The sequence below is a fragment of the Beta vulgaris genome, chromosome 9 (assembly GCF_026745355.1).
Source record: "Beta vulgaris subsp. vulgaris cultivar EL10 chromosome 9, EL10.2, whole genome shotgun sequence".
Taxonomy (NCBI): domain Eukaryota; kingdom Viridiplantae; phylum Streptophyta; class Magnoliopsida; order Caryophyllales; family Amaranthaceae; genus Beta; species Beta vulgaris.
The window spans coordinates 6,843,946-6,870,473 of NC_079210.1; the positions used below are offsets into that span (position 1 = coordinate 6,843,946).

Consider the following 26,528-nt stretch of genomic DNA (forward strand, 5'->3'; position numbering starts at 1 on the left):
CACAGTTCTTCATTTACTTGGATCCTTAAATTCACAGTTCCAAAAACAAAATAGTTTCTACTGTAGTTAATTCCACCCATAACGTATATATTCCCAACAAACATGACTTCTTCTGCTACTCACACAACTCACACTGAAGACTTACCAGTTCGTTCTGTTCATAAACGAATGGGTATCTTCATCTCCAACCCGAATTCTCACCCTCCTCGCCTACCAAATATTGAATGGACACATTCAGTTGTCGGGCGATTCTTTGATTTCGCACCCCCAAACACGAGTTTTATCACTAATATCGTCAATAACCACTGGATTACTAGAGGTTCTATTCGGATTATTCGTATCGGAGATTACTTTATCTTTGAATGTCAAGATCCGCGTGATCGTGAGGCCATCCTTAACCGCCACACACACTGTTATCGACGGTAAGATTATCACGTTTCGCTCTAGTTTCGCAAATCAAGTTCCCTCTAGTATCAACTTCAGTTTAGCAACCATTTGGGTTAGAATTCATAACTTACCTTGGAGGTTTTTGGAGCACGATTGGACGACTCGGATTTTGTCCCATGTGGGAGTGGTGGAGGTTGTTGAGAATATTGGACATGGGTTGCCGCACGAAGCTTTTCTTCGTGCAAAAATACTAGTGGACTTAACAAGGCCTCTTATCCCAGGGTGTTTTTTTCTCTTGATGATGGTCAGGTAGTTTGGGTGTATTTTCGATATGAGGGCGTGTTCAGGTTCTGTAAACAGTGTGGGTGCGTCGGTCACCGCACGGCGCGTTGTCCCATGTCCGGGTATGATGCGCACCACCTTATTCATCGCCGGTTTTTGGATTTTGAGGATGACGGGTTAACTTTAATGTTTGGACCCCTTGAAACACAACTATACACCAACCTGATATAAGGTTTACCGGATAGGTTTGTGTATCGGAATGCGCGAGTGGATTTAACTAGGTTTGTACCTGCACATGATCCGTATGTTTTTGGTGCGAGGACTGACGATGTCCATGTCGTCGATTCCAGTTCCAGTTCGGGCGAGGGTGACGGGGAGTTTCACGGCCATGAGGGAGAGTCTGAACCACCTAACCTGCCATCCCAACCCAATAATCCCTCCTTTCATGAATCGGATGGCCACACCAACCCACCCATGACATACTCTAGGAGGTCAGCTGATAGTGTCAACCAGTCCACTACACCCCCTCATGAAGTGCTACTTTCCCCAGGACGCCGATTTGGAACGGACGAGCTTACATATGGTCAAACTGGGCAAATTGAGCCACAGTCGAATGATGCGTTTCGGACGCCACATGATCCGCAGCCTTCTCCACAATGTGTTAATGATAGTAATGTTGTTCCTAACCACAAGCCTCGGTCTTTTTTTCGTCACTTGGGTATCACTACGCGGCCACCACGACCATGTAGGGTCGTGCTTTCGATGGACTCACCATCAACTGCGCAACCACTGGGGGATGAGGTTAGGGAGCACCACTCTCCTCATTGCCCTGATCCTTCTCTTGCTCGCATGCATGCTGAAAATAATGGGACTTTGGAGGCCATAGTTCAGCAAGGTTGGTCTTCAAGTCGTTCCCCGGAACCACATGAACCAGGGAGTAGCACTCCTCCCTTGTTGTATCGAAGTGCCGAAATATATGCTACACACGAAAAAAAACGAAAATCTGAACCTTTACTTCGCAGTGCATCTTTAAATGCCCTAGAGGAATTCTGTGTTACATCACCGTCACATGGAAAACGTGCTAAAAGGCAGCGCTTCGAACAATGGGAGGCAAAAGGTGGGTTCAATATGGCACAGTCTGTTGTCTGGGCTGGGTTGGGTACAAAGGCTTTCACAGACTTATCTATGGCTAGAGCCATGGATGTTGAACCGGGTGACGAGGTTATGTCGTATGTGTCCAAGAAACGAGTGGCCGCAACCTCTCCACCAATGTCTGCGGGGACGTGGATATTCAAAAGACTCCGTGGCAATGACGATGCTTCTACGTCGTCACCAACTAATGCAGCTAATATGGAACGACGTTTCTCTTTGAGGCTTAAATTGTCTGACGAGGGTTCTAGGGTTGTGCTTGACCCAGATCAGGCACCGACATCGCCATGAATATCCTTTCGCTAAATTGTCGGGGGCTGAACTCCAGAGATGCTCCGATAATACCGTATATACTCTGGTTAACATCTACAGTACGTCCGATGTTTTTGTTTTTGCAGGAAACAAAATGTACTGTGACTCATGTACAAGGTTTGCTACATAGTACTAGACCTACTAGTGTAGTTGGTGTTGATGCTATAGGTTCTAGTGGAGGAGTGGTTGTTTTTTGTTGGGCTCCTTACGATGTGACTGTACTTAGTTCTATGTGTAATTATGTTTTTTGTAAAATCTCTGGTAATAATGGAATAATATGGTACGTTTTGTTCTTGTATGGGGAACCGAGTCATCAACTTCGGCCACTGCTGTGGGCTCACCTTCTCCACTTACTATCTCCCTATCCAGAGTTACTAATTATTGGTGATATAAACCAATTGGATCATTATGAGGACAAATTAGGCGGTGATGTTACTATAAAGGGATGGGAGGATTTCACCAATTGGAAACATGACTTGGAATTACAAGATATTCCCTTTGTGGGACCTCGATTTACTTGGACAAACAATCGAGAAGGATCAGAGTTGATTCTCGAACGTCTTGATCGGACCTATGTGTCACCAGCATGGTTAGACAAATATCCACTTAGCTACGTCAAAAATTTTCCGATCCTACATTCTGATCATTCAGCAATATTTTACCAGACAGCACCGCCACATAATCCTCGACGCCGGCCCTATCAGTTTGAAAACTGGTGCCTCACACACTCCGACATACCCCGTATCATTACGTCTGTTTGGCAAAACCCCATTGCGAGCTTTCCTATGTACTGTTTTACCAAACATCTTTCTTTATTACGACAACAAATTAAATGTTGGTGTTTGGATCACAAGATTGTCTGGGGTATTGATTGGAAGGACATTACTGACCAGTTAACCACTTCTGCCGTTCCTATTGACAATATTCAGCAAGGAAATGCTTTCATGAGCCAAAGACAAGAGGTATTGAATAGGGCTACTTTGGCTCATACTTACTGGTCACAACGCTCTAAGGATAAATTTATTCAGGATGGCGAACTTTCTACAAAGTTCTTTTTTAACAAGATGAAGCAGAAACAACGGTCTGCATATATTTATCTCCTCAAAATTTCGGAAGATCAATGGACAGATGATAGTGATGTTATTTCTTCTGCAATCTTACAACACTTCAAAACTGCCTATACGCCTTCCACTTCTACGGATCCTGATCCCGTGTATGAGGAAAATATTGGTTTATTGCTTCGAGAACTAAATCTTCCACACCTATCTGCTATCCAGCAACAACAACTCCTTCTTCATTTTTCAGAATCAGAAGTTCATGATGCAATGTTTGGCATTGGGAATGCTAAATCTCCAGGGTTAGACGGTTCTACGGCAGAATTTTTTAAAACTCACTGGGACCTACTAGGAGAACACGTATTCCAGGCAGTTATTCGCTTCCTTCATACCGGATTCATTTTGCGGGAATGGAACCAATCGCTTATTGTCTTGTTACCTAAAGGTTCCAATCCTGAAGAGGTTAAGCAGTTTCGACCTATTAGCTTATGTAATACAATTTACAAATGTGCATCAAAATGTTTAGTCAATCGATTGCGGCCACTGCTACAAGACCTGATCAGTGAATATCAAAGTGCTTTTATTCCGGGACGCCATATGGATGATAACATTTTGATTAGTCATGAGCTCACTCATGTCATCAATAAACACCGACGTGGCAATGTTCATCTTGCCGCCATCAAAATTGACATGACTAAGGCATATGATCGGGTTAATTGGATGTTCCTCTTACAAGTACTCCGAGCATATGGATTTCCTGAACATTGGATACGATTGATTCATCAATGTATCTCTACTGTTACATATCGGATTCTGGTAAATGGCCAGGTTTCGGAGGCTTTCACTCCCCAATGCGGGTTACGTCAGGGGGATCCCATTTCCCCGTATTTGTTCCTGTTCTGTATGGATATCTTGTCTCGTATGATAATACTAGCTACGGAAATGCGACACTTTGATGGCATCAAAGCACACAGGTATGCACCTCCTATATTACATCTTTTTTTCGCTGATGATGCTGTTCTTTTCTTCAAGGTTTCTCCTACTTCTTGTACGAAAATTTCAAAACTTCTGGATCGTTTCTGCATGATATCGGGTCAAATGTTAAGCCTTACCAAGTCCTACGTCAAATTTAGCCCAAACATACCGCACGTTCAAATTACTGAGTATAAAAGTATTCTCAAGTTGGAGGCTAAAAGTTCTATGGGTACATATCTCGGAGCACCAGTGGACATTCAGGGGAAAAAGACTCAACATTTCACTTATTTATTGGATAAAATCTCAAAACGTATTACTGCATGGAGTCAATCCCCCATATCCCAAGCCGGCAAGCTTATCCTTATCAATTCGATTCTCATTGCTTCACTGGCTCACATACTCTCTGTATTCTTGCTTCCTACAACCATTGCCAACAAGGTGGATGCCATGGTTGCTAGATTTTTCTGGACTAAACCTTCGAGTACAGGAATTGCATGGCGACGGAAGGATATTTTACATCTGCCAAAAGGTGCTGGGGGACTTGGACTACGTAGTGTGACGTTTCACAACCGTGCCTTACTTATAAAAAAAGTCTGGCGTATTCATAGAAATTCGAAACTACTCATTAGCAAGGTCTTCGCGTCCACTCCGCTACATAATCATTCGCCTTTTCCTACATTACAGGCTTTAAAAAGCCAGAGATCTTGGGGAGCTCGGGGTTTACACCAAGCTGAAAAGATCCTTATTGATAATTATGCTTGGAAAATAGGCACAAATTCAACTCTCCGCGCAGGTCAGAATAGATGGGTCAATGGCCAAAAACCGATATACAGAGATAATATTACCCTGCGCACTGCGGCTACTGTGACTGTTGGGTCCCTCATCTTACCGCATCAGCAAGGGTGGAATACCCCCCGACTTCATTGTCTTTTCACTCCAGAGACGACCTGTGTTATCCGAGGTTTAGAATTGCCAAGCCTGCAGGCTCACTCTGATATTCCGTACTGGCCTCACACTGCTTCGGGCAACTACACAACTAAATCTGGATACTATTTACTATCTCGACAAAATGAAATCTGTAGCATGACACCCCCTCTGAATTCGAAATTTTTCCGGATTTTATGGGGTCTGCGCATCATGCCTAAGTGGAAGGTTTTTCTATGGAAACTTTGGCACAACAGTTTAGCAACTGTTGCTAATCTTTCAGCTCGCGGAATGTCGGTCTCGCCTGCGTGCCCTTGTTGTGCGTTGGAACCTGAGACCTTCCAACATCTATTCAGAATGTGCCCCCTGGCTACTACAGCCTGGCAGACCAGTCAGTTGGGTATTATTTCCAACTTACTCGGTTACGTAGCTTTCAAAGACTGGCTTATTGCATGGATTTTATATCTTTACCGCATGGATGGATATTCTGGGAACCGTCTTACTGTTTTTATAGCTACCTTGTGGACGATCTGGCAGTGTCGGAATAATTTGGTTTTCAACAACGTAAGGCCTGATGGTGACATCCTACATTCACTTGCACAACAAGCAATGACGCAACATATCACCTTCCTTGCAAGGCCCATGCTGCCTCATCAACTTATTGCTGAAGGGCCTGGTCCACCAGGATTTCTTATGGCACATTTTGGCACCTCTTTTGGCGGAGTCCCACAACTACAAATTCAGGTTGATGGTTCATGGATTTCTTCGTCATCATTAGCAGGTATTGCGTGGGTGGGAACTGATATTAGCAACCACACTCAGACTGGGGAATGCGGTTGTATTCATGCACACTCTGCTCTTCTCACTGAAGCCAAGGCATGTCTTCAGGCGATGTTTTGGGCACATGAGCAAGGTTATAAAAAAATATCAGTGCATACAGATTCTGAGATTATCATTCGCAGCCTACTTAAACCACTGACATATCCAATTTCGATTACTTGGACACTCTGTGATATCCGAGCGACAGCTCAACAATTTGAATGGTGTCGTATTACAAAGGTCGATCGGTCACAGGTTCACATGGCTCATGTTCTAGCTAATCGTGCCAGACAAGGACAACTACCGTTATTCTGCTTTTAAATTGTTTTGTTTACTTTATTTCCTGTACGTTTTCATGATGTCCAAAAAAAAAAAAAAAAAAAAAAAAAAAAAAAATCATAGCAAACAGAGGTCAACAGAGATCAAGTTCCTATTCAATTGCCAATGAAGAGGGTTTAAAATCAACTAGGCATTTCCCAGTTCCCACTCCACTCTCCAGTCTCCACTCTAAGTCTCTAACCCTTTTCTTTTCCTTGCCTTTCCTTTCCTTTCCTTTCCTTTCCTTTCCTTTGTCCTAGTGCCATTATCACCCCATTACCCAATCTAAGCCCCCTTTATACAACAACTTCCGATAAAACTTGGATGTTCCTCTCTCTAATTCTTGGTTTTCGATATGATGATTTCCGCCATTGATGGATTGAGTTAAGCAAGATAGCAGCGGAAGGTACGCAACTCTGGAGGATCGAACACGGACCAATTACCTGGTATTGTAGCTCTGTAATCCAACTTTTTTTAAAATGTAATTAGGGTTTTCATAGTACAAGTTATGAGTTGAAATCAATTGGATTAATTTACAATTAGGATTCTAGTTTAGATCAATTTCTTGTTGATATCTAATATAATGCTATAGTAAAAGGTGTGTAATCATATCATGTATGACATCATAAAGTGTATATTTGTTTCGAAGTTATTTGATTACTTTAACTAATCTTATTAAAATCCAAAATTGTTAGTTAAAATACTTAGGAATTCTGTTTTTTCTCTCTCGATTGGACATTTGCTCACTTCAACTATGATGAATCTTTTGTAGATTTTCAATTGTTTTTCTCGATTCTAAATCCAAGATGATGGAAGTTTTCTCCGAATACTTCTTCATACTATCATTATTATTGAGCTGACTATCACATTCTATGTGATTAGGGCATATGATCTTTGTTCGTTCTTCAGCATGCTGTTTTAGGATTATTGTGAAGGATTTGAATGTTATTTTCTGATGTACCTTTGAATCTAAGTGTTTGCAAACCCAAATGCAAGACGAAGAGAGACTCAAAGGAATTTATAGGTTAGATAAATAATGATTGGGGAAACCAAGAATATGTTCAGGGTGCAGTTGATGCCAATGGTACTCAAGTGGCGAATGTGGATTTATAGGGGGTCTTTAGATATTGTTCATGCAATTAAGGAGAGTAATGAGGTTGAAACAAAAAAATGGTATATGAGGGATAATGATCTCTTATAGATGTACTTCCTCTGTTCTTAATAATTGCAACATATAGGGTTTGCACATATTTTTAGGAGATGACAGAGATAAAGAGAGATGAAATTAGGCACCTATGTGATGCCGAGAGAGATGGAATGAAAACATAGACACCTTTAGTATGTTGCAATTAATATAGAACTTTCAAATAAGGAAAATGTTGCAATAATAAAAGAGCGGAGGAAGTATTGTTTTAGCCTTGAATGGTCTTTAGGATCTTGGTAATTGTATATTGGCTCTCTAGGAGATAGAGAGAGAGAGAGTGAGGGAGGGAGAAGGAGAGGGAGAGAGGGAGGGAGGAGGAGCAGGGAGGGGAAGAGGGGGGGGGGGTGGGGGAGAGAGAGGGGGGTAGTACTCCTATTGGATGGAGGAAGTTTTAGTTTTTTGGTTTTGAAATTGATTCAGTCAACTTGATAAAATATGAAAAAACAACAACCTTATGACGACATAAACGAGCTTAGGTTAGCCAAAATTACCACAATCGAGCCAGAGGTAGTATTAACAATGGTGCAGTGTTCAGAAGATTGTTATTTTCAACATATTTTTTAAAAGACTATAAGTCCTGGAGTGACCTATTGAAATGGTAGTACTTGGGTCATGTTCCCTTACACAACGAGATGAATGTGTAGAATGAAAATAGTTCTTCACTCAAAGATCCAGTCTTTCAAAAACTCTATATGCATTATGTGGCATGTATGTAATCCAAACACTTTTTATTGATTGCAGACAAGCCAAAGTAGACTTTTCAGCTGATTATATTTCGTTAATCTATGGCTTCTTCAAGGGATGCCGGTGACACTGCTAACTCCCCATCCTTGTAAAGTTTCTTATCTTTTTGCCCGCTCTGCTAAGTTCTCGTTTGCACTCACAGTAAATTTCACTTTGACACTTCTTTGCTGTCAGTCTCTGCCTGATAATGGTTTTACTATATGGTTGTTAATGTACAGGCCAAAAAATGTCTACAAGGATCAAGATGATGGTCGCCAACGCTTTTTGCTTGAGTTGGAGTTTGTTCAGTGTTTTGCAAATCCAACTTACATCCATTGTATGTCACGTCACTTATATCTAATGAGATGAAACCTGGAGTTGTACAGTGTGAACTCTGTAAATGTCGAAGTATTTACTATGTGCAGATTTGGCACAGAATCGCTTCCTCGAAGACGAAGCTTTCATTGGCTATATGAAGTATCTTCAGTATTGGCAGCAGCCAGAGTATCTTAAATTTATAATGCAAGTATTTCTTTATATTCACTTTAATTGCTGGTTTCCTGAAAACATGTGCAGTTTGCCATTTTGCTGATTAATTATGAATTTTTTTTTTTCGGTGTGTTCATGCCTCACATTACCCTTTCTATTTTCAGGTATCCGAACTGCTTATTCTTCCTCGAGCTCTTACAAAATTCAAATTTTCGCAATGCCATGGCTCATCCTGGGAACAAGGTTAATTTTATGTTGCTTCTCCTATTAAATTGTTGGGAAGGAAAAGGAAGAAAATAATTGTTTTTGACATGTCATTGGCTGGGGTATATAAATCCTTCAAAAAGAAGGCTTTGTCCTCGTCCAAACCCTATATGACCAGTCCCATCAAGCATTCCTTTTCTAAATTTAGGCAAGAGGAGTATGACGTAACACATATATATACCAATAAATTGCATGGTTTGTGTTAGTGTATGTGCCATCATGAGCTAGTATTGATATGTAGGTTCTATGTATGTCCTACTTCCTAGTTAGAATAGTTAGTTTTACTCAGTTCTTTTAATAACTATTCTTTGTTCTTTTCGCCTTGAAAAAATATAAGTTACAAAGAAATAAGTTTAATGGTCAATTAGTTGAGATAAGTTCATATTAGAGCTACCAACTTCGTATTACAACTTAAGAGAGTAAAGCTCCTATTAAATCAGGTTAGTTCAAAAGATTGAGATTTGGGGTACTCAAAGTTGACTAGGGGAACCCAGCCTTTATTTTTTTTGTAAGTTTTAAAGCTGCATAAGAATAAATGATACTCTACATAATTGTGTGCTTAGAAGATTGTACAAAAACTTTTAGTCTCGACTCAGCCCTAGAGCATGTGCAATGGGGCTCTCCAACTAGCTCTCCAATTAGCTCTCCAAGGAGAGAGAAAATGGAGATCCACCTCTTACCCAACAATGAGGCTCTTTGGTGTGTTTTGGGTATCTCTCCATGGAGACACTTTGCAAAGTGGTTCTTGGGGAGATACCATTTGGGTTGAGGGAGAGATGATTCTCCAATCTGCGGGGTCTACATACTATTGCAATTACTTAAGTTTTCTTTTCTTCTTGCAACCATTTAATTATATTTTTTATAAAAATAAAAGAAAAGATTGTAATAATTATTATCCCAACAACGATAATTTTTCTTTATCTATAAAATGAGCCTAATATTGGATATATTCATGCTCAAAATCTACGATTTTTTTGTAATATATGAAATTAAATATCAACATTCAAAATTAATATTTTTTTTAAAAAAAATTCCATGCTACATAAATTATGAAAAAGATACTTTTTTTTTTGTAATTGTATTTAATTTACATGAAAAACTTAATTTATATAACTTTGATCATAATATGAAATGAGGTTTTTTATTGATATGAGGACCACCAAACAATGAAAAGTTGAATGAAGAGCTCTTTAGAGAGTTTTATTGTTGTTGGGTGTTTTTAGATAGAGTTCTTGAGAGTAGCTTGAAGAGAGAGAATAGATGAGAGAGTGGAGAGATAGTTGGAGAGCCATGTACCATTGTACATGCTCTTACACCACATGAAAGTGTGGTTTTCCAAATTTATTTTCTCACCATATCTTTTCGCCTTCACTTTTTAGATTCTTCATAATCCAAATTGAGACCCACGATTTGTCTTAAAGCCCATTCCTGTGCTGCCTGCTGGACTTGTTCATGTTGTGAGTCTAATTTGTTCTTTTGTTGACCTCCTCCCTCCTATCTCGGGGTGCTAGGGGGTTGAAGGTGCACAAAGAATAGAATTTGAGTCACTAAGTGTGTGTGTGATCTATTTGGACTCCATGATACTTTGACAAACTTTTGTTCTGAAAAAATACTATCAGTCTCGAAGTTGTGAGCTTTCTGCAACTATTAAGGGCACAAATGGGGTGCCTGCCCAATATCAGTTCATATTTCCCCTTAACAACTAGGATTGAGGAGATGCATGAGGTTTAACATTTTTTCGGATGTCAGATTATAACATGATATCGAAATCTTTATGTTTCTGGCAATCCGATTCTCGGCCATCAAAATGATTTTTAATTGATCCGTTTGTTAAGCAATATTGGCAACAATGATAATGAATTTGTGTGATGTTGCAATGCAAGTTAAGTAATGTATGGTAATGGAACTCTACCCTCAAGTACATTATTAAGGGTTATTTGACAATAATGTTTGCCACTGGATTGCAGACAATAAATGTTCTGCTTCAAGGATGCTCTTACATGATCTATAAATACTTGAAATTTTCAGGAATTGGCACACAGACAACAGTTCTATTTCTGGAAGAACTACAGAAACAATAGGCTGAAGCACATCTTACCCAGATCCCTTCCTGAACCTGCGCCTGTATCTCTAGCTTCAACTGCTGCTCCACCACCTCTTCCTTCTGTTATTCCTCCCACTTCTGCTCCTTCAGCTCTTTCTCCAATGCAATATGCAATCCCTCCTGGATCTGGTGTTTCAAAGAATGATACAAGGACTAGTGGCATTGATCGAAGAAAGAGAAAGTAAGTCTGATAGTTCCACTCTGATCCGTAGAGTACACATTGGGCATCTTAAGGATAAACACTCGTCATTAAAAAGAATAAGAAGATGCAGTGATACTGATTATCGGCAAATGTATACAGGAAAGAAGGCCGATCATCTTGATTGCTGGATATGTTACTGCTGGATTTATTCATATCTTTTCTGGGATGCAGCGTATGGCTCAACTTCTTGTAATTGAAGGTAGCTCTTCACTTTGTTTCTTTTTTTTAGCACATTAATTTTGATTTTCATCATCTGAATATGTACAACAGAACAACATCTGAAACTTAATAGTACTCGTAAAGTGCACTTTACATCGTCTTTAACTGTTGCTATCAGATTATAAGAGGTATGGTTAATTTTTCTTTGAAAAACAGTATTTAGAAGACTTAATTGACAACTGGTTTCAAAAGCATTTGTTAATATCCGAGAGCCATTAAAAAAATTGTGCACCTTAAAGCTGATAAGAAACATTGTAAAACCTAAGAACTCAGAATTTCTATTAACATGATGAGAGATTGGCCTCCCCAAACCATGCTCACATAGTATGATAGGCAAGATGGGGATGAACCCGATTGAAGAGACCTCTTTTTTTTTTTTGCAGTCTTTCTTTCTAGTTAATATTTCTAACTGATTCATGAAGATGGCACATTTTATGTCTTGTACTTTCTTGCTCTATTCTGGTTTATACTCAAGGCCATGGACTAGTTTTTAAGCAACTATGCGCTGAGATTGACGTGATTGCCTGGAAGGAATTAACTGGAAAAATAAGATTTATTTTTCATGATTAGGAAAGTAGGAGTTTGACTTTTCAGTTCTTATGCTTTGTCGTGGTTAATGGTTTAGCATGGGTTATTTTTTCTAGGAGACCACAAAATGAAATATACTTTGTTTACCTTGCTTCTTCTTTTCTATTTTTTGTCTTCCTTTCCACGGTTGTTTAAATAGGAATTATAGTTCAATCTTAGTTTTAAAAAGCACCAGGCGCTAGGCAACCTTAGGCGCAAGGAAAATCGTCTTGGAAGTCCTAGGCGTGGCGACCTATGATGGGCGCAGGCAAGCACGCACTTTAGGCAGCTTTTTGGGAGGCGCAAGGCGCGCGCCTCAGTCGCTTTCAGGCTCGATGCGTGAGAAGGGAAGATCTTAGCCAAAAACCTTTTAAAAAGCAAAATTTCTTAAAAATAAGACTTATGCTTACCCTACAAAATCAAGCAAAAGCCCTCATTTGATTGCACGAATTTACTTCATTTCAACCCACTAATTGATATCCCTAATTTAAAAAACCCTAATTCGCAAACAACAAACGAATACCCAAATTGGTGGTTGTCGGTTCGACAAAAGTTGCCGGCAAGCCATCTCTGATGGCCCACGACACTTTTTGCCATCTCCGGTGGCCGACGACAGTCAGGATTCTCTATGTTCGATCCTCTCTTCTCTTTTTCTTTCTTCGACATGTGACCTACTTCCCAAGAGTGAGAAGTAGTCACGTATTTTTTTTTCTATTTTCTTTTTAGTTCTCTCGTTTTTTAACCTTCTCTCCCCTTTTTTTTATTTCTCTTTTCAGTTTTTATTTTAACCTTGTCCTCTCCTTTTTTTCCCCCTTGTGTTCAGCTTTTGATGTTCTTGCCCCTAGTCAGATTATTTTTCTCAGTAAAAACTAACCGCTTTTTTATTTTTAAGGAGTTAATGTTTATAAATACAATAGCAGTTATATATATATATATATATATATATATATAAAATTTTAAATTATTATTGCTATGAGTATAAAATATACTCTAATTGATTTTTAAGGATTTTGGCACTAGAGGTGCGCCTCACCTACGGGATGTGCTCGCCTTTGCCTTGTGCTTTAGTGTGCCTCGTGCCTTTTAAAACTAAGAGTTCAATACTCCATAATGGGAAGATCCACCCATGACTATTATATGTTATTAAAGCAAAGCACCCTCAAGTCCTAATCAAGTCGTCCGTAACAGTTTACCTGCAAACTAGTTTGACTTTTTTGTTAAATTACCATAATCTAGTACTTAAAGACCTGTAATTTACCCTAATTTGTACTTCCTTTAAGCACATAATTAGTTTTAGCTAAATTTATAAAGAGATTGAGCTCCTTTCAACAAAATCCTTTTTCACTGGTGTCTCTCAGCCTTCATGGTGGCTATGGTATATCTTTGTCCCGACACCAATCAATGTTGACATTTTTGCTATCCGATTCAAGTAGGAACTTTTTGGTGCGACCAACTGGGATGGGGGCTGCTGTGTTATGGCTAGACCATGGTCATTGCGGTGTTTGGCTGGAGGTTAGAGGTGATGGGGAAGGATTGGCTGCTTTTTTTTGGGGGGGGGGTGTTGGTGCTGTGGTGGAGATAGCACTGTCGGTGGCGGCAGGGTGAAGGAGGGGGGATGGAGAATGAAGATAAGTGGAGATGGAGAGAGGTTAGGTCTGCAATAGTACGATGTAGGCAGGAAACACAAGTAACTTTTGCAGTGGACATTGCCAAATAGGTGGTGGACGACAGAGAGTAAAGTTCTGAGCAACTTTCGCAGATGACAGGGCCACATGTAATGATGGGACGACTGAGGGCAAGCTATGATCCGGGGTTGATGCAATTAAGATTGAAGATACAAAATAACTTGAGATCAAGGAGCTTTCTTTGGCTTTCTTTTTCTGGATAGTGCATTGTGATTGTGGTGGGTGGTATTGAGTGTTTGTAGGTGGCCAAAGACGGTTGACACTGGCTGCAAAGGGTAGTTGGCTGGAAGGAAAGAATGAGAATGATGGTGGTGGAGGTGAATTTGTGCGGTGGGGAAGAGAGAGAATGAGGTGTTAGTATAATTCTAAATTAATAAAATCTATGGACAAAGTCGGGGTCGTGAGTGTTACTTTTTCCGGAAATTTGTAATTATGAAGATTAAATTAAAGTAAATGAAAACTGGTGTTTGGTAGGCAAAATACTCCGTCGGTTAAGTGTATAGTTGAAAAGGGAGGAGATTAGACGAAAGAGAGGGAGGGTGAGGAAAGGTCCATTTTTCTTGTTTAGGTAAAACACCTATTTTCCTCTTTTTAGTTGAGAATATATTTCCGTATATGAAAATATTTGGAAGCAAAACAAGAGTGCTATACTGCTATGGTTTTGGAAAAATAATGCTCTTGATTTCTTGAATAGTTATGATTTGGTACTAAAACAAAGTGATGTAAAATTGTTTCTAATATTCTTTTTTCTGAGTTACATCATTTTTTCATTAGAAATGAGAATGAATTTTACGTGCTATAACTCTAATGAACAAGTGATGTAACTCTAATGAAAAAGTGATAAAACTCCCAAAAAAAAAAAAAAATTAGAAAAAAAAAATTGGGCTAAGTTTTTTTTTTGGGCTCAAATTTTTTCAGAGGTATAAATCTAATAAACAAGTGTTATAACTATAATTAAATCATGTGGTTGAGATTCATTCTCATCTCTCATATCTCATAGATTAGCCCTTGTGTTATTGCCTCGTAGCGCACATAGATGTGACAAGCCACCTAGTAACCACTAACCAGGTCCAGTGTTGACTACACCTTCAGTTAGACATAGGCAGATCATAGATATCAATCACGTCGTCATCCTGTTTGATACTTAAACCATCATATTAACGTGGGAATCATATTGATGCAGAATGCAGATAAAGAGAAGAAATGGTAGTTTGCGGCTAACAGATTTGCTCCAGAATCACAGCCATGTTCTGCAACTAACGGGATTCTTTAAAGTTCCAACTGATATTCGTACGCTTTTATCGGATCAGCTGACTGCATAACAAAATTTTGATTAATAGAGGTTTAGTACCACTTCTTCGATTAGTTACATTTTACGCAGTGTTAACCCAACATATTCTTCTTGCTCATTTAGCTAGCTGTTTTTTTCAAGTTACCATTTCATATGTATTTTCTATTGGTGTTTGTTTAGCCAGCCACATGCGTCATGAAGCCTCGTTCTACAGAGTTTCGCTGTGCTATTATTATACAACCAAAGTATAATATAGTACTATATGTTTATTTTATAAACAAGATATTAACTCACCAACAACTAGTGCACCAAACACTAGTATGTTCGAGCTAAATATTCTGGTTGCCGACAAATCCTTACACTAATTAAGTTCAAACTTTGAAAAAATTAATGACAAGTTTTTTCCAAAAAATTATCAACACTTTTTTATGGGTCAGGAAAAAGCATCTAATACTTTTGAGTAATAGACTATTTGTTAAAAACTTTTGTCCTCAATGGAATTGTTAGCTTCTATGATAAATGAGAGTGATCCCCCTTTCCCACTTATTCACTTTTGATGGTCTTATAATACTAAAATTATTAGCTACAAAACGACAAGGAATTACAGAAATGGACCTCCAAAACCTGAGATCACTTGATAATTTTGTCAAAAAATATTTATCCATTCATTTATATTTGTTGTTAAAACTTCATTGCTCTAGAAAGAAGCTCTATTATTGACATTATTAAAAGGTGTGGTATAAAAAAGAAGTTAAAAGAAGTATCATAGTATAATTCAAGTCAAAGTTTTGAAACCCTAACCCTAAAAATTAGTAAGATATTAAATAAAGATTTATATTGAAAATGTAGAAACAAGAATTGTTTTGATGTGAAGAACCCTACCTTTGTATTTTTTCAGTTGCATCATTTAATTTTTCACATTTGTCGAGACGATTCTTTGGACATTAATATCTCTATGGGTCTAAGTAAAAATTAAAAAAATTTGAAATTTGGAATATTCGCATTGAGACGAATCTAACAAGATCTCATTTTACTATGTTTTTTCTTATATAATAATGCAAGAGTGTTTAACAAAATTGGTTGATGAATAGTGCCACAAAACCAAATGATGCAAATAAAAAAATACGGAGGTATTTACATTATGCTTTTAGCAGATGAGTTTATCGAAGCACCTAATTTTTCTAATTCTATGGCTATTATATTTAAAAGTTTTCCTTAGAAATACACTTGTTTGCTAAAATTTTTTAGTTAATTAGAGACACAGACATATATCCCATATCAATTTCTAGGATTTTTTGTCCATAATTACCTTATTTACACTAATTTTTGCGAGAAACTACCGTATTTACAAATTGTACAAAACCATCTTTATTACGTTATTGTTTGTTGATCACTACCTAAATTTTTTTCCAGAAGTTTGACTGTAGTTTTTCCGGTAAGTGAAACCCATGTGCAGGTCATATGACTTGTTATTTTCCTTTTCTTATTCCCTCTTCTATGTTTTTCCTCCCTTCTATGTTGTACAAAATCCATGTGCATTCGTCGTCAGGTAAGGAGAGAGAGAGTGTGTTAGTTAAAAAAAAAAGAGGGGAAAAATAGAAGGGTGGAATAAAATAAGGAAAATAACAAGCCACGTGACCTGCACATGAGTTTTATTCACCGAAAAAGTAGAAGCATATGTCGGAAAAAGTTTTTAGGTAGTGGTCAACAAACAATAACGTAATAAAGGTAGTTTTATACAAAATTTTGTAAATAAGGTAGTTTTTCGCAAAAAATAATGGAAGTAAGATAGTTATGAAAAAAAAATCCCAAATTTATATTGTGAAAACTTTGTATAATTAGCCATTTAGTAATCCTTTTTATTTTACGTGTTGCTAATGATATTTATAGCTTGGTCGATATTTATTTTGCTATTGCATACTCTAATACTTATGTATTTAATGTCACTTTCACTATGGTGATGGTTGTAAAACCAACATGTAAAATATTGCTTAGAAGCAAATTCAATCAAACAAAACAACGTATTGGATCGTGAAATATTTATCTTGACAAAAAATTATCTACGTGCTAAAATATGGAGCATAAACACAAAGATATGATCCTAATTTTATTTACACTAAAAAATACTACTACTAACTTGGATTGAACTGATGAAAGGAATAAACAAAAAAAATCAGTAGTAATTTTTGGTATACCAGGACATGAGTACATGAAATAGGGCCTAAATCTGTCGGTTCACAAACCACAGGGTCCCACCAAGAAATTCTTTCTCAGTGAGCCCACCTAAAAAGCGATATGCTAATTGGGAAATGAATAACCCCTCAAAAATGATTGATTTTCTGCTTACGGTGTACTACCTTGGGTCCCACTTGAACAATCAACAATACAACAGCATTATAATTAACACCCTGGACCAGTAAGAATAACACGATATTTCAATACTTCCTCTACTATATATTCTCCCTTACCTCCACTTCTCACATGCTCCACTGATTACTACCACCACCACCACCACTCTTCCTTCTCTGTTTCATATATTCTCTATCTCACCCCCGCAGTCGCAACAACACAATCAGAGCCATCTATGGCGGCAGCTATCTTCGCTCTCCTCGTTGTTGTCCTCCTTGCTCCCGCCACCACTGCTTTTAACATTACCAAAATCCTTAAAAAACACCCTGAATTCTCCACCTTCAATCAATACCTTACAGAAACACATCTCGCTAATGAGATCAACCATCGCCAAACTATCACTATCCTCGCCCTCGACAACTCTGCCATGTCTTCCCTTCTCTCTAAGGGTCTTACTCTTTTCACTCTTCGTAATGTGCTCTCCCTCCATGTCCTTGTCGACTACTATGGCGCCAAAAAGCTTCACCAGATCACCGATGGTATGCAGCTAAGCAATTCTATTGTTGATACGTTTATTTTTTAGAATAGTCAAAGTCTATTATAGAGCTTGATACTCCTTTCATTTTTTTAGTTGTGCTACCTTGAAGTTTACACTATTCACATACTGATATATAAAATTAAGAATTTGTCTCGTAAGAGACGGCTTACTTTTAAATTAAAATTAAGCAATGGTAAGCTCAATATCAAAAAAAGAATTAACCCAAGAGTGACTCGGTTAATTTATTTCGATGACTAGTTTAATTCATTAATGAATAATGACTAGGTTTACTTCTATATTAAAATTAGATCGTCTCTTTTAATAATTTATGTAAAAATAAATATCATTAATTAATTTATTCTTTTAAGATATCAATGCTTTAGATATTTATTAACCAATAATTAATTAAATTAATGCTCAAAGTGGAAGAACTATGAAATAAGATGTAGTAGTATATGTGGGGTTTTAATTTTCAGAATTCCAGATAATTTTGAATTATACTATTAATCAAGTTCTGAAGTGTCCATATCCATATCCGAATGACATAATTTTTACACTACATTCATCGTCAGATCTCTCCACGTACAAAGAAGATTACTAGCTATACAATGGGTGTAAGTATGTATCTACCTAGCTAACAAACTGTGATGTATATATAAAATGTGCAGGGACAACGGTGACAGCCTCATTGTTTCAGTCGTCAGGCGACGCAGACGGCAACTCAGGGTACGTGAACATAACAGATATGCACGGTGGGAAGGTAGCGTTCGCACCGGCAGACACGGGTGACTTGAACTCCTTTTTTGTGAAGACATTGGTAGAGATGCCTTACAATTTATCAGTGATTCAAATAAGTGCTGTCCTTGATTCTGCAACTGCTGAGGCCCCAACACCTGAGCCCAGTAAAGTTAACTTGACTTCATTATTAGCTGCTAAAGGTTGCAAGGAATTTTCTCGTTTGCTATCCTCTACTGGCGCTGACAAGACCTTCCAGGTAACTAACTCTCTTTTAGTAATTCCTTTTGTTGTTCAAACTGTCTCATTATTGTAAATATGTTTCACTATTTCTTACAAGTTGGAGGTACATTTGTTCCAATTCTATGAAATTTCAGATGGTTTGGTTATTATTATCACATAGTTTTAAGTAAAACATCCTTTATATTCGGGATCAACTAGTGATAAGAACGGAACTACGGCTCTGTTCTTTTGGACTAAATAAATGGAAATTCAGTTCAATTCAGATCAGACTTATTCAGTTCAGTTCCGACTTATTCAATTCAGTTCAGACTTATTTAGTCCAAAAGAACATAACCTACATCGTGATAGAATTGATCATTTTCCACAAGTATTTTTGTATTAGACTATTAGCTAGTACTCTGAATTTTTGGTCAGATCACTGTTTTTTTGTGGGACCCATTTAACTTTTACATTATATTTTTTTAGATAATATTTAACTTTAAAAGATTTTGTAATAATTTTTCACTTTTTATCTTTTCCTAACAACTTTTATTGTCTTTTACTATTTCATGAAGTATTTGGCTATCTTTCGAAGTTCTTTTTGTTCTCATGTAGTGTACTTATGTTCTTGTACAGGTGTGTTCTATTCAATTTATCTTTGTTGATAAGAATTCATTAGTCCTTATTAAACATTGACTAAACTTATTAAACTTTATTTTGGGAATTGTTTGGGTGTTTGAACCTTATTTTTACCGAGTTAAACTTATTTGAACTTATTAAATATTTTCAAACTTCTTTGAACTTATTTTTGTAAACTGTAAGAATGTCGGACATTATTTTTGCTGAACTGAGCTTATTAAACTTATTTTTTGTAATGAAAACTGAAAATAAGATGAACATAACAGGTACATTTAAACTTATATGAACTTATTAAACTTAAAACTTACTGGGTGTATTATTATTCATCCAGGAAAACATCGACAGCGGATTAACAGTATTCTGCGCCGGCGACGCGGCCGTGAAAGCCTTCATGCCAAAATTCAGGAACCTAACAGCAGGCAACAAGACAGCAGTACTATTATACCACGGTGTCCCAGTATTCAACTCAATGGCAATGCTTAAATCCAGCAACGGCATAATGAACACATTAGCAACTGACGGGGCAAACAAATACGACTTCACCGTACAAAACGACGACGAAACCGTAACATTAAAAACAAAAGTAGTAACAGCAAAAATAACAGGGACCTTAGTAGATAAAGACCCTGTTGCAGCTTATAAGCTTGACAAAGTTCTTTTACCACGTGAGCTGTTTAAGAAGTCAGCTAAACCTGACTCAGCTCCTGCACCAGCTCCAGAAGCCGAAGATGCGCCGAGCCCTGTAGCTGATGGACCCACATCTGATGATGATGATGATGATGAGGTGGCTGATCAGAGGGCTAGGCGTGGTAGTAGGAATGATGCTGGAAAGATCAACGGTGGAGGATTACTTGCTGTGGGGCTTGCTTTGTGCTATTGTGCGCTGGCCGCGTTGTGAATTTTTTAATTATGAAAATATCGGACATTGCTACATCTACTCGGTGAGTAACACTACTAATAGAAGTATTAAAATATTATTAATCATGTGAATGGATTCCACTATCATCACTTACCATTACTCTCTGGTGGGTAGACGGATTATTTTCCGAAAATATCGAAGGTGTGATAATGACGTGGAAATTAGAGTTGGATTTAGTGAAGTGAAGGTGGGTATGAGCTGTATGAAATTTTGGCAATGTCTGATCACCGACGATTTTGGGTTGATTAATCATATGATTTATTTTTGATTATTTTTGTGTGTAATGTTAATAATTGGCCCACATGAAGGTTCACTTGTATAATTACGATTCTTTTGGGTTTTATTATTTTTTTGGTTTGGAGGGTTGTAAAATATGTTGTTTTATGAAATCAATAAATCGCACAATTATTTGTTTTAGTACAATGTGAACGAGGTAAAGAGACAGAAGCAAAGCATGTGTTGCTTCTGAAATGTTTGTCCATGTTGGATATTTAATATTTTTATGCTCTAGTATGATTCAACATTCTTTTTTTTTTAACATCTCGAAAACGTAATGATTCAATATTCTGTACAACTATTTTGTTGGAAATAGTGTTTATCAAGGCTATTTAGATCACAAACACTTGAAAAATAAAATCACAATAAGAATTTATGGAATTGTTGTGGTGTAATAGTGTGATCATTGCCTTGAAAAAGCGAGATTTGGTGCATTCGAGAGGCTATAAGTGCATTCACGGTTCATACCTCAAGGTTAACACAATGACCCTCACACATAGCTGATAGTACTTGTAGGTAAAGGTGTGAAGTCATATAAGCCATTTACCAAGGATGAGAAGGAAATGTACACCCTTTATTTTTTTTGGTGCTTAGGAAAAGTACTTTGATGTGAGGGAAGAAACTGATGGATGGAAAGGTAGGAAGTCTCACCAAGTGCAGGATGTAACAGCTCAATAAAAACAGTAATTAAGTTCATAAATGCAATTGTAACTTCACTGAAAATGCTCAAGAGAATCAAAAGACAATGGGAGTGGAGTTACAAGGTACTTCTATAAACCAACACAAAAGCTATAGAGACATGGGTAAAAGACATTATTCCACAATTATGAAGTTTTACATAATCTAACATGATATTAAGAGCGTAGGTTGAGAAGCCATATTCTTCTTCAATTAGACCTCACGTCCACTTGCACCCATAAAAAATTCCATCTTTGCTACGCCACTGGACCTCACATCCTCTACTAATTAACTCCACAAACTTTGCTCTCCAATTAATTCATATTACCCCTAACTCAGGTATTTTTTTTACATATTACTCCATCTTATAATCATATATTATGATATTTGATTGTCTATATTTTCTCAATCTGACTACTACTACTCCTAAACTATATCTCCGCTCCACTCGCTGTGTCTTTTTAGGATACCCTCGCAATCATTGAGGATACAAATGCCTCAATTTACAAACCAAAAGATCATTATATCTCAACATGTGATTTTTGATGAGAAAACTTTACCATTTCTAAGAATATATCTTCTTCTTTTTTTTACATCAGAAATTATGCAAACTAATTAAATGCAAATGAAGGAAGATGATTATGTCGACAGAAATTGGCAAGATCATGAGCAGCTTGGATGCGGTGGCGTGAAACTTTCACTATACAGCAGGAAAATGTTGCGCACAATTGTAGTGATGTCCTCAATAATCCATTTGACGGATATATCATTGCTGGCTTTCCTAGAAAGTAACCTTACGAGTAGCTCAGAATCAATTAGGAGGGAGATGTGTTGGTTTCCCTTGTTTTGGACCCATTCCAAAGCATCGAGGCACGCGAGAGCTTCCATCTGGAGAGAGGAAGCTGCTCGTCTAGCATAGGCCCGTTGCGATTGAAGCTGGGCCACCCACGTTATCCATCCAACATGTGCGGAGCTACCCCAAGCGCCATCCATAATAATCTGAATGTTAGGCCTCACAAGAAAGTGTTGGCCTATATTTGCCACAACAATCATGGCTAACAAAAAAATGATTATTTTCTTGCCTTTAGCCAGAGAGAGAGTAATTTTAGATCTGTGCCTTCAGTATCAAACTAACAATATAAGGGTAATACCAAGCCAAGTTAAGTTGAATTTCAAGGATGAACTGAATGATTATCAACTTTTAAAATCATTTTTGTAAAACACTATTACATGTACATACTGATGGTCAAACAGGGTAGGGGGAATATTATTATAAGAATTTTAGGTGTCCTTGTCAAAGTGTCGAGAAACTAATACAGGTATTTGAGGGGAAATGAAAAGAATACAACATTCTAGCAGGAAATGTGATTCAGTGACGAAGAAAAGCAGGACAAAAGAAACAACTGGAATAACCAAAAACTCAAAAAGGAATAATCATTGCAGCGAAAACTGACCAAACTATGAAGAGGCCAACTTAAATGTATACAAATTTGCAACTCCAGAAGATTAAGACCTCTACAGACTACAATGTTTCTCAGAAGTTGAGAGCAAGTTTGAAGTTTATCAGTATCGCTCAGTCAAATCAAATCACAGTTGAAATCTAAAATCAGATTAATACCCTAGAACTCATCTATTATTTGAAGAAGCAGATATTCACAAATACTACAAAGTACCTCTATGCAAAGAGTTAGAGGTTTTAGGCGAATACATAAATGATGCTTACCACACAAACATTTCTTCACTTCTTATTCACATGGTGCACGCTAAACATATGCAACTGACCATGTCATGCGCTTAACAACTGGGTGCCTAAGCTCAATCCATGTCCAATGATCCGCACACACTAATTTCAGGACTCGATATTCAGCATACAAGTAAAACATATAGGAGAACATCCTGACTACACCCCTTATTCATTAGTTACACATGGGGTGAAAAAGAAAATATCCTCGAGTCGATCATTGCTAGGTGAATTACCACCATATACCAATAAACCGGGTTTGCCATTTCTCTTTCCACCTGCAAAAGCACACCACCCCCGCGGGCCTGGATGATCAGCTGAGTTTGAGCCATCCTCCACTTTCTTCCACACCAATGTTTGTGTGTCCAAAGCATAGGCTTCTCCTGAGAATTTACCAGCACCAAGGTGACCCAGATCACTAGGGTCAATCTCCCCACCATGAATGAATATGAACTTGCCAACAACAGTAGTAGAAAACACACTTCGGGCACTGGGCTTGTCACCTGTTGTTTCAATTTCGGCCCAGTCTTTCTTGATGAGATCAAAGCAGTGGACATCATCAGCCTCATTCCCTGCAAATCCATACACAACCCAAACTTTATCTTGCACAACTGCAAGTCCGGGCCCACCTCTTCCTTTGCAATTCTCACCTGGAAGTGGGAACAGGATCCATTTCTGATCAACAGTATCAAAGGCCCAAAGGTCGTTTAGCCGGCCTGAGAAACCGCACCCACCAAAGATGTACACGTGGCGATCATCGACTGCAGTGGAATGGAAGCTTCTATGAGCTGGCCCAGTTTCTCCACTAGAAAGAAGAACCCATATGTTAGTTGTTGTGTCGAAGGAGTAGAACTCATTGAGCTCCTTGTGTTCGGCATCCCTACCACCAAAGACATAGATGATGTCGTTCACGGCTGCCATTGTGACACCAACACGTGGTGGGGGGCAATCTCCAGTGGCCTCGTTGACAGACCATGATTGCTTCTCAAGATCAAATACATACAGTTTGTTGTCAACAGGGACTCGTGGAGTGAATTCACCCCCAAAGGCATACAACTTCCTTCCTACTATGGCTATCGCATGTGAACTCCTTGCTCCAGGCCCAGTACCTTTCTGTTCAAGCTGAAAGCATAGGATATATGAGTAGTAAGCATCATTGAATCTCAGGACTATCTCTTAATATTTAATCAGAAAACAGCTAGAAAAAGACCCTATTAGCTGCTAACAAGGATATAGATGCATAAAGTCCAATAAATATTTCACTTGTTAGGGATAAAACCAAAGAATATTGTTTTAAGGAGATCCATACTCTGGAGTTTGGACTAACTCTGATCTCTCAGATTAGATATTATGTGCAAATATGACAATAACTTTAAACATGATAGCAGTTATGCTGATGAACATTTGCAAAAATAAACTTACTAATGCCAGTTAGGATTGTCCCTTTGACAATAGATGGTTCGAAAACATAAGAGCTTGGAAGGGTATAACTTATAAGCATCCAGATCCATATTACACATATCTAGCCCTAAAAGACAAATTAAACCCTCCCAAGTGAATGAATCACCATAAACTCCTCTGCAGCCTCCCAACTATCATACGTTGCAATACCATCCACCGGATGCCACTAATGAACAATCGGCACTTTTGGGCTTCGCCAAACAAGACCAGAAAGCAATACTACAATATACCAGGACAAAACCAACACAATTTGACATGAACACGTTTAATTTGAGAAGTCAAAAGAAAAATATCTAAATATTTTGAAACATAAACTAAGTGTCTAAACAATTTATAGCAACCAGTCAAACTCCACAACATTTGCACACAGTTATAGCTATGGTAGGACTTGACGTTCGATTTACATAGCCTTGTACTAACAATTGCAAAGAGAGTGTTAATGATTTAACGAACAACATACTAATAGTGCCACAAGATGAAAGTCTTACCCTTAAGCCTGTTAGGTAGGCGGTAATGATAATCATAATGATACTGTCACATATCATAAACAACCAAGGTATCCACCGCTGACAGCAGTGACTAATACCCTTGTCCTCCATTTAAGGGTAAAGGGCGGGCTACAAATCTCTTTTTGTTCCCAAAGGTTGAGGACCACTATGCCAAGACCACTTGGTTTTATGTTGACTTATCATATAAGTAATTTGCTAAGATTATGGCTGCTATGTAATTATGAGAGAAAATCTTTGATAAGAACTACTGAGTACTGATCACTTTAGATTAAACTGGACTTCCTTTCTTAATTACGACTTTAATCATATTACATAGCATCATATACATAAAAAGTAGGAGTCTTTGACCTGCAACTTGGATCAATCCAATTTTTTGGATCATAATCAATGTCTTTTTTGGGGCATATATTCACAGAATGCAGATGACGGTTTGGACATTTCTTGCCTCATAAAATTAACAGAATCACAATTTCATGAATCCAGAAAAAAGATGGGATGAAACAAATTATTCTCGTAAATTAAAGTAGTGAGGAGAGATGGGTCGAATTGAGAAGAAAGGAGCATACCTTAACCCAGTTACTCTGCATGTCATCCATAGTTGCTCTGCGCTAACTCCCAAGAACTTTTACTACTTACTAGTCAGCAGTCACTAACTTCACACACTGACTACTTTGATTGTGAGGCATGTCCCCCGCCACTCTGAATTTTATATATGCAATGAACCAACTGCCCCCAATTAAAAAAACACACTTTCTTTCATTTCTTTTTAGTAATAGTTACACTTTACTTTTTCATATTTGAAAATATTTTCGATCAAATATTATTTCACATGACTATATTTTTCTTTATTTATTAATCACAAATTATAATCAAACATAAATTTAAGAATAGTATCGAGTCTCAAAGTGAAGAAACCGAGAAACTGTCTCGAGTTTAACTCGACTTATAGTGTACACATGGGGCCGCTCTTGGGGTGTTAGGTCAAATGAGAAAAAATTACTAATAAATTAGAAGGATAAATTTGAAATGTTCAAAATGAATAAAAGTAATTTTCAAATGAGTAAAATTAACTTTGAAATGAGAAAGAACAACTTTGAAATGAGAAAGAACAACTTTGAATTGAGTAAATGGCTTTATAATGAGCGACATGGCTTATAAAATGAGCAAAAATTGGCTCAAAGTATACATTGTTCTACATATATGGTACACTCGTGTGTACCTTATAAGTTGCTATAAGAAACTGTTATATTCTTGATAGATTAAATTCGACTATTTTGATTTTTAAAACCTTCATAACCAATAGATAAATACATAGATAAACATATCATACATGTCCTAACAAAGTAACAACCGAATCTCTCTTACTATTTCACTACAGTTACAATTGCAGTATAAATAATAGGAAATTTTGTCAGATTCAACCTTTTAAATACAAGTTTTTGCGATAAACAATCTTTTATAAAAAATCTGAGATGAGACCTTAAAAATAATT

General features: G+C 37.6%; 3 protein-coding genes across 6 annotated transcripts; 2 read left to right on the plus strand and 1 right to left on the minus strand.

Moving 5' to 3' along the window:
- The first annotated feature begins 6,357 nt into the window (after window positions 1-6,357).
- Window positions 6,358-15,169, plus strand: LOC104903011 (mediator of RNA polymerase II transcription subunit 31). Of its 4 annotated transcripts, none has more exons than XM_048636569.2 (8): window positions 6,358-6,667; window positions 8,167-8,257; window positions 8,388-8,485; window positions 8,574-8,670; window positions 8,802-8,880; window positions 10,930-11,186; window positions 11,307-11,406; window positions 14,862-15,169. In XM_048636569.2, the coding sequence occupies exons 2-7, from the start codon at window positions 8,211-8,213 to the stop codon at window positions 11,326-11,328; spliced, it is 600 nt and encodes a 199-aa protein (XP_048492526.1). In that variant the 5' UTR covers window positions 6,358-6,667; window positions 8,167-8,210; the 3' UTR covers window positions 11,329-11,406; window positions 14,862-15,169. The 4 variants fall into 4 exon arrangements, with proteins under 4 accessions (XP_048492526.1, XP_048492528.1, XP_057247926.1 ...); XM_048636571.2 differs by lacking the exon at window positions 14,862-15,169 and adding an exon at window positions 13,424-13,513; XM_057391943.1 differs by lacking the exon at window positions 14,862-15,169 and adding an exon at window positions 13,427-13,445.
- Window positions 15,170-17,424: 2,255 nt separating this feature from the next.
- LOC104903012 (fasciclin-like arabinogalactan protein 2) lies at window positions 17,425-20,788 on the plus strand. The gene is made up of 3 exons (XM_010690979.4): window positions 17,425-17,857; window positions 18,525-18,850; window positions 19,784-20,788. The coding sequence occupies exons 1-3, from the start codon at window positions 17,554-17,556 to the stop codon at window positions 20,348-20,350; spliced, it is 1,197 nt and encodes a 398-aa protein (XP_010689281.3). The 5' UTR covers window positions 17,425-17,553; the 3' UTR covers window positions 20,351-20,788.
- Window positions 20,789-22,931: 2,143 nt separating this feature from the next.
- Window positions 22,932-25,761, minus strand: LOC104903014 (nitrile-specifier protein 5). Its single transcript, XM_010690980.4, has 2 exons — window positions 25,603-25,761; window positions 22,932-24,188 (listed from the first exon to the last, which is right to left on the minus strand). Exons 1-2 carry the CDS (start codon window positions 25,630-25,632, stop codon window positions 23,235-23,237), a joined length of 984 nt encoding a protein of 327 aa, XP_010689282.2. The 5' UTR covers window positions 25,633-25,761; the 3' UTR covers window positions 22,932-23,234.
- Between the last annotated feature and the right edge of the window lie 767 nt (window positions 25,762-26,528).

Coding starts and splice junctions, on each gene's coding strand:
- LOC104903011 (XM_048636569.2), top strand. CDS start 8,211: ATGGCTTCTTCAAGGGATGCCGGTGACACTGCTAACTCCCCATCCTT. Junction 8,486..8,573: donor AAATCCAACTTACATCCATT/GTATGTCACGTC, acceptor TACTATGTGCAG/ATTTGGCACAGAATCGCTTC. Junction 8,671..8,801: donor GAGTATCTTAAATTTATAAT/GCAAGTATTTCT, acceptor TTCTATTTTCAG/GTATCCGAACTGCTTATTCT.
- LOC104903012 (XM_010690979.4), top strand. CDS start 17,554: ATGGCGGCAGCTATCTTCGCTCTCCTCGTTGTTGTCCTCCTTGCTCCC. Junction 17,858..18,524: donor GCTTCACCAGATCACCGATG/GTATGCAGCTAA, acceptor TAAAATGTGCAG/GGACAACGGTGACAGCCTCA. Junction 18,851..19,783: donor GCGCTGACAAGACCTTCCAG/GTAACTAACTCT, acceptor TTATTCATCCAG/GAAAACATCGACAGCGGATT.
- LOC104903014 (XM_010690980.4), bottom strand. CDS start 25,632: ATGGATGACATGCAGAGTAACTGGGTTAAG. Junction 24,189..25,602: donor TGCAGAGTAACTGGGTTAAG/GTATGCTCCTTT, acceptor CTATGCTTTCAG/CTTGAACAGAAAGGTACTGG.